At 53.4% G+C, this 8301-nt stretch overlaps 1 protein-coding gene across 1 annotated transcript in view; it reads left to right on the top strand.

Moving 5' to 3' along the window:
* Positions 1-6872: 6872 nt before the first annotated feature.
* Positions 6873-8301, top strand: part of NPTXR (neuronal pentraxin receptor) — a 36301-nt gene continuing 34872 nt past the window's right edge. Inside the window, exon 1 of the mRNA XM_075573766.1 lies at positions 6873-7664. Within this exon, the coding sequence (XP_075429881.1) occupies positions 7104-7664 (561 nt within the window). The 5' untranslated portion in view covers positions 6873-7103. The remainder of the gene's footprint in view (positions 7665-8301) is intronic.

Consider the following 8301-nt stretch of genomic DNA (forward strand, 5'->3'; position numbering starts at 1 on the left):
AATTCTCCCATCTGCTCTGGCTCCCCTAACCTGTTCCCTCCCCCGCTCCTCCTGTTTTCTATCTTGTTCCCCTTTCAAAATTCACCACTCCTCCGCGCGCATTGTCCAAATACGTTGCTGTTCCCTCACCCTCCTCCATACCACCTGTTCCCTTTTCTCATTTCGTACATGCTGCCTTTGCTTTTCTCTGATGCCAGACTCTTCTTCTTTTTAATTTGACCCCCATCGTGGCCAGATGGGGCTTTCAACGCATTCCCACGCACGCAAACCATCATTAAATCAAGTCGAAAAATAGGGGTTGTAGCCCTCTGGAAACACCTAACACCGTTGTAGCCCTCGTTTGTAGATTAATTTTCCTGTTAACGGCATGGGATTGCTTCTTTCTTTGGGAGCAGGGGAGCGAAGGCACTTTGCTGAGCAGAGGATATGAGATCAATGCCTCAGCTATGTGTGTTACAGGCTTTTAATCTATTCCAGATTGGAATTCTGAAGAGGAGAATGAAAGGTCTCTTACCTTGTCACCACACTCATCACACGCACATTCGTTTCCCTGCAAAAAGGATCATTATGACACATACATGCATCATTTCCAAACCACGCTTAGCCGTTAAACTCAAATGACGAGTTAAAATTCATGGTGAGGTCTTTAGGATTTGCACACACTGTTTTAATGATCGTCTCTGGAGGCCATGTCATAATATTGCAATATGTCATGATATAACCAGTTGATCGTTCGTTATTCAGTGGCTATTTTCTGATCCAGGAAAGACTTGGGGTGTAAATAGCTGTTGGAGATGTCAACTCCATTTGCAGCTTCTAGCCATAACAGACACCAGGAGTTGGGTTACCAGGTGCTATGTAGCACTTCATCTGCAAAACTTTACTGCCCCTCTGTTAATGAATATGCTGTACTATATAATGTTACTGAGTTTATCTATATACCCCCATCCTTCAAAATCTCATTCTCTATACGTGGAGTGGCCAACTGCAGTCCTCAAGGGCCTCCAACAGACCAAGTATTAGGGATATCCCTGCTTCAGCACAGGTGGATCAATCAGTGGCTCAGTCTTTGACTTTACATTAAGGAAAAAGGCAAAAAAGGCAGCGCACTGCCAAAAAAATAGGAGGCGGCTCACAAGTACTTTAAAAGGGTTTATTCCATAAGAGGATCAAACATATCCCCAGAGAGCAACAAAAAAACACCACACCAACGCGTTTCGGGCCGTGAGAAAGGGCACACGGCCCGAAACGCGTTGGTGTGGTGTTTTTTTTGTTGCTCTGGGGATATGTTTGATCCTCTTATGGAATAAACCCTTTTAAAGTACTTGTGAGCCGCCTCCTATTTTTTTGGCAGTGCGCTGCCTTTTTCCTTGCTCTATTACCTTGCTGGTGGATTAGCACGCCGCTTTATGAAGTTACCGCAATTGGACCAGACTGGAGGATAAGTGACGCTGAACAGTGAGTAACCCCTGTGGGTTTATGCTTATTATTCTATACCTATAGCCTATTGGACAACTTATGTACTAACATATGTGTCATTGCACACTATGTACTAGTCCCCTCTCCCTATTAGGGAATTCTAATTACTCACAACCTCAGTACAGAGGTCCAGGCAGTTTTATATATGCACCTATGGGACTGTTCTATATTGGATGCGCCGGTCACCTCTACTCTTGCTCTTTGACTTGACTTTACATCACACACACACACACACACACACACACACACACACACACACACACACACACACACACACACACACACACACACACACACACACACACACACACACACACACACACACACACACAGATAAATAGGGATGTGCATATATATATATATATATATGTGTGTGTGTGTGTGTGTGTGTGTGTGTGTGTGTGTGTGTGTGTGTGTATATATATATATAGATATGTGTATATATATATGTGTATATATATATTTATATGTGTATATATACATATATGTATGTGTGTGTGTATATATATATTGTGATATACACATTTGCATGCACACACGTAAAAAGATATATACTGCCAAAACGGTAAGCCTCTTTTGCTTTTGGGGTTGTGATGCTCCTGATACATTTTCTATTCTCTAAGGACAATTGGCCATATTTACTAATCGGTCTTCTGCCATAATACGCCTTCCACGCTGGAAGCCACGTAGGACCTATTGACTTGAATGGGCTGTTTGTTATTTTGTCCTGCTTTAGAAGGTGTCTTATAGCATAAGGTTGCTTAGTAAGAAGTATACTGGACACCTAACAAGCTCCTATTGAACCCCCAAAAACAGGTTAATAAAGGCTTCAATCAGACTTAGAACTTTGCAACTAATATTGACAGATCTTATACTATATTAGTGAAAGCACTGTATGTTTGCCTGCCTGGATGTCCGGTGTCCCTAGGGGAAATCTCATTGGTCCCTTGGCCCGCCCGCCCCCGCACACCTCTCATTGGCCTGAAGCGGAGTGACGGGCCAAAGTACACACAGGGACACACACACACACAGGGACACACACACACAGGGACACACACACACAGGGACACACACACACACAGGGACACACACACACACACACACACGGACACACACACACACAGGGACACACACACACACACACACACACAGTGACAGACACACACACACACACACACACACAGGGACACACACACACACACACACACACACACACACACACACACACACACACACACACACACACCACACACACCACACACACACACTGTTACATACATTAGCGGGGCTCACAGTTAGCAGCACCCGCGCGCACCTCCTCCTCTCCCCGTGTCTCCCGCGCTTTCACCCCGCCCCCCCCTCCCCCGGCGCAGCTACATTCAGCGGGGGACACACACACTATTATTACCCCTTCAGCGCCCCCCCCCCCCACCCAGTGTTAGCGGCCGTGCGAGACCCCCCCTCTATATCTCCCACCTCTCCCCCCCCCCCCCACACATATACGTGCCCCCCCCTCCCCGGCGCTACAACTCACCCCTCACCGGGCGGGGGAACAGCCAGTGGCCAGGCAGGCTGCCTCGCGGCGCCAAGTGCCCAAGATGGCGGCGCCCGGGACACAGCGGGGGAGCGGCCACAACACGCTGCCTCCCGCCTCAGATCCACATGGGAACTGCCGGATCCCGGGTGAGTGAGCGGCCTTCACCTCCCCTCCACCCCCCATCACCTCCCCTCCAGTGTCAGTGTCTCCCCGATACCCCCCCCCCCCCCCGGCGCCGCTACAGTCAGCGGGGGAGCGAGCGAGCGCCCGGGATACAGCGGGGGAGCGGCCACAACACGCTGCCTCCCGCCTCAGATCCACGTGGGACCTGCCGGATGGGTGAGTGAGCGGCCTTCACCTCCCCTCCACCCCCCCCTCCCCTCCAGTGTCAGTGTCTCCCCGATACCCCCCCCCCCCGGCGCCGCTACAGTCAGCGGGGGAGCGAGCGAGCGCCCGGGACACAGCGGGAGAGCGGCCACAACACGCTGCCTCCCGCCTCAGATCCACGTGGGACCTGCCGGACGGGTGAGTGAGCGGCCCTCACCCACCCCTCACCCCCCATCACCTCCCCTCACCCCCTTTCACCTCCCCTCACTCCACTTCTCCCTTCCACCCCCTTTTACCTCCACCCCCCCTTCACCTCCCCTCCACCCCCCCCTTCACCACCTCCCCTTCACCTCCCCTCCACCCCCCCCCTTCACCTCCCTTCCACCCCCCCCCCTTCACCTCCCTTCCACCCCCCCCTTCACCTCCCTTCCACCCCCCCCTTCACCTCCCTTCCACTCCCCCCCCTTCACATCCCCTCCACCCCCCCACCTTCACCTCCCCTCCACACCCCCTTCACCTCCCCTCCACCCCCCCTTCCCACCGCCCCCCCCCCTTCCCACCGCCTCCCCCTTCCCACCGCCTCCCCCCCCCTTCCCACCGCCTCCCCCCCCTTCCCACCACCGCCCCCCCCCCTTCCCACCGCCTCCACCCCCCTTCCCACCGCCTCCCCCCCCCCTTCCCACCGCCTCCCCCCCCTTCCCACCGCCTCCCCCCCCCTTCCCACTGCCTCCCCCCCCCCCTTCCCACCGCCTCCCAGCCCCCCTTCCCACCGCCTCCACCCACCCCTTCCCACCGCCTCCCCCCACCCCTTCCCACCGCCTCCCCCCCCCCTTCCCACCGCCTCCCCCCCCCTTCCCACCGCCTCCCCCCCCTTCCCACCGCCTCCCTCCCCCCCTTCCCACCGCCTCCCTCCCCCCCTTCCCAACACCTCCCCCCCCTTCCCACCACCTCCCCCCCCTTCCCACCACCTCCCACCCCCCTTCCCACCGCCTCCCACCCCCCGCCTTCCCACCTCCTCCCACCCCCCGCCTTCCCTCCGCCTCCCCTTCCCACCTCCTCCCCCTTCCCACCACCTCACCCCTCCCCCCCTTCCCACCCCCCCCCTTTCCAACACCTCCCCCCCTTCCCACCACCTCCCCCCCTTCCCACCACCTCCCCCCCTTCCCACCACCTCCCCCCTCCTCCCCCTTCCCACCACCTACCCCCTCCTCCACCTTCCCCCTCCTCCCCCTTCCCACCACATCCCCCCTTCTCTCCCTTTCCACCACCTTCCCCCTCCTCCTTCCCACCACCTCCCCCCTTCCCACCACCTCCCCCCTCCTCCCCCTTCCCACCACCTCCCCCCTCCTCCCCCTTCCCACCACTTCTCCCATCCCCCCCCCGCTCCCCTTCCCCCCCCCCGCTCCCCTTCCCCCCCCCGCTCCCCTTCCCCCCCCGCTCCCCTTCCCCCCCCTCCACTCCCCTTCACCCCCCCTCCGCTCCCCTTTCCACCCCCCCTCTGCTCCTCTTCCCCCCCCCCTCCACCTCTTTTTCCCCTTTCCCCTCCCACCCCCTCCCACACTTCCCCCCCCTCCTCTAACCCTTCCCCTCCCTCCTCTAACCCTTCCCCCCCCTCCTCTAACCCTTCCCCCCCCTCCTCTAACCCTTCCCCCCCCCTCCTCTAACCCTTCCCCCCCCCTCCTCTAACCCTTCCCCCCCCTCCTCTAACCCTTCCCCCCCCTCCTCTAACCCTTCCCCCCCCTCCTCTAACCCTTCCCCCCTCCTCCACCCCTTGCCCCCCTCCTCCACCCCCTCCTCCCCTTCCCGCCGCCCTTCGCCTTCATGCCCGCCTTACCGCCTCCCCACCCCCGCCTCTGCCTTTCACCCGCCCTTACTCCGGCCGCCTCTGCCTTTCACCCACCGCCTCACAGCCGCTGCACGCACTCAACAGACACCCGCCACACTCGGCACATACCTGCCGCCACACACACCTGCTGCCTCCCGCCCCTACGCACCGACATCACTGACCCACCGCCTCACACCCTAGCAGGACCCCCACTCACAGACAGCACTCACAACCCACGCGCCAGCCGCCGCCTCACACCCTTGCAGGACCCCCACTCACAGACAGCACTCACAACCCACGCGCCCCCCGCCGCCTCACACCCTAGCAGGACCCCCATTCACAGACAGCACTCACAACCCACGCACCACCCGCCGCCTCACACCCTAGCAGGACCCCCACTCGCAGACAGCACTCACAACCCACGCGCCACCCGCCGCCTCACACCCTAGCAGGACACACGACTCAGATTTTTACATCACTTATGGCACCAAAATATACATTGTACTGTGGTGTGGTTACAATAAACCATTTTTATACAACATCGTATTACATTTTCTTCCATCTTTCTTTTCAATATTATTATCCAACCTTTACAACAAACAGTCACCTATTGTTCCACGATTTATAAATAATACTACCTATTACGCATTTACATCCCGGGCAATGCCGGGTCTCTCAGCTAGTTTACTATAAATCATTCTTCCTGTTATTATACAGGTTATTAAGAATTTATATTAGCGTTAGGGACCCCTGAATTGTGGTCTGCCGTGACGCTGGCTCAGGGGCTTACAACAATTTTGGCCAAAAATTTCAAACTAAAAGACCATTTTATTTAATAGATATTTATACATATATATTTAGGCACTGTACCGTGTATGATTTTCACTGGATGTGCTAAAACTGAGCTTTGTCTGTTTTTTATGTGCTGTCTCTGGTTTTAAATTTTTAGTAAGAAGTAAGTAACTAGACTAAGGACCTGATTCCCTTTATGGTGCTAAGTTTTAGCATGCCCTAACTCCCATTTGAGTAGGCGTACTAAATCTTAGCACTCTTTAGTAAATCTGGGCCTAAGAGTCTCTCATTTTCCGCTGTGAGAGACAAATTAAATCACAACCCAATAGATCTTATGAAGGACTAAGACATATATATATATATATATATATATATATATATATATATATATATATATATATATATATATATATATATATACATACATACATTATATATATATAATATTGCCTTTGTGTTTATATCCTGCTGCATTGCAATGGTTCTAGCAATGCAATCTCTAAAAGAGTGCATTTTCTGGGGTAGGTAACCAAACTCATCCTGTGCCTTATTCTTGACAAAACATATTCCTGTCACCGAAGGCTGTATTGAGGGAGGCGAGAATTAACTCTGTCGCTGCCAGAGGTGCCTGTAATTCAGCGAAGGGTGGAAGAGCAGAACTGAATCATTTTGCTGACATACATGACAAGCCAGCAAAAAATAACCAAAACACCAGCAATTACATGAACATGAATCTTTTCTTGGGTAGCTGATGCTGTGCCTACAGTCTTGTATTTTAATCTATCACTGAGTTACTGAAGGTAACACTTCCAGACAAGCAGGTGCTTGTGGTTTGACAAACAGGGCAGTGAGAGGGTTAAGAAAGGCTGTGCTAATTCGCTAGGGAAGGTGGCTGTGACGTCCAGCCCTCCCCTCCTAACTCGGAGACCAGGCAACGGCTGTGCAGTATAGCGAGGCAGTGGAGCTAGAGCTGGGAGCTATCTCAGCCTCTCTCCATCTGCCTGTGGACAAGCTTTGCATCCAGGAAGAGAGGCTTCTTCCAGAAGGACTCTTCCAACTCTGTGTGCTTCTTATTTTCTCTGCTAAGGTGTCCCCCTGAAAGCTGTCACCCTGAAGTTTCTGGCTGTCTTGCTGGTGGCAGGAATGCTTGCATTCCTAGGTGCCATCATATGCATCATAGCAAGCGTCCATCCAGCAGCCAAGGGACCTGTCCTCAGTGCTGAAAATGAATCAGCACCGGCAGCTCCACTAGAGAAGAGCCTTGGAGCTCTCCATGGTGTTAAAACCCTCTATGGCTCCAAAGATGCCTTCCTGGAGCTGTCAGGCTCCAAGACGCAGGCTCCTCCGAGCTTCAGCAGGATGCTGTGCACGCCTCTGGCTATGGAGTGCCCTTCTGATGTGCAAAGAGATGCCCCTCAACCTCATGGAGAGGAGCCCCTGTCTCTGCATGGCACAGCAGAGCAGCTGAGGCTGACAGTGCTGCAGCAGAAGAAGCAGATCCTCACAGACCAAGAGGCCATCAGGGAACTGACCGGCAAGCTGAGCCGCTGTGAGAACGGGGTGGACAAAGGCTACCAGCAGGGGGCAGACGGTTGGGGTCCGAGAGAGGGGGCCATGGGAGATCTGCCCCTGGACTCCCCTCAGGCAGTGCAAGAGCTGGAAGAGGCAGTCAGGACCCTGAAGGATCGGATCGAGAAGATTGAGGTGAGGAAAGATGGGGGTACACACGGGGACCTCCATATATCTAGCAAAGTAAGGGCAGGATTAAGATATAGGGTGAAATCCCCTACTACATTTAATTACACAGAGAATATAGATGGAAAGGTAGGCAGATATATATATACGTATTGATAGATGATTGATAGATAGATAGGTAAAGATTGATCGATACATAGATATATAGAGAGAGAGGGACTGAGCGATGAATAGAGGCGTTGATGAGGGCTGGCGATGAATCCCTAAACCTTTAGTGATATATAGACAATGCTATTATAAAGGGTATGGGATTTCGTCCTTAAAACTACACAATACCTATCGGGGTCCTATGGACTAAGGAGGGAGAAGATAGAGGCTATGAGAGGTGTGTGCCCATGAACCCCAAAATGCCCCCTGCATAGGCAGTAATATAGTAAGGGAAAGGGGGTTTCATCAAAACATTTCAAAATAGGAAATGTAGGATGGGAGTTTGGGATTGAATGCCTAATTTTGAAATGACATATAAATTAACAAAAGAATGAGTACAAGGTGGTAACTCATCCACCCAACTCCCCCCCCCCCCCCCCCCCCCCGGAAAAAACATAAAGGGTGTAGTCTGTAAAAGGTAAATATAAGGGGCAGTGCC

The sequence above is a fragment of the Ascaphus truei genome, chromosome 17, assembly GCF_040206685.1.
Source record: "Ascaphus truei isolate aAscTru1 chromosome 17, aAscTru1.hap1, whole genome shotgun sequence".
NCBI lineage: Eukaryota > Metazoa > Chordata > Amphibia > Anura > Ascaphidae > Ascaphus > Ascaphus truei.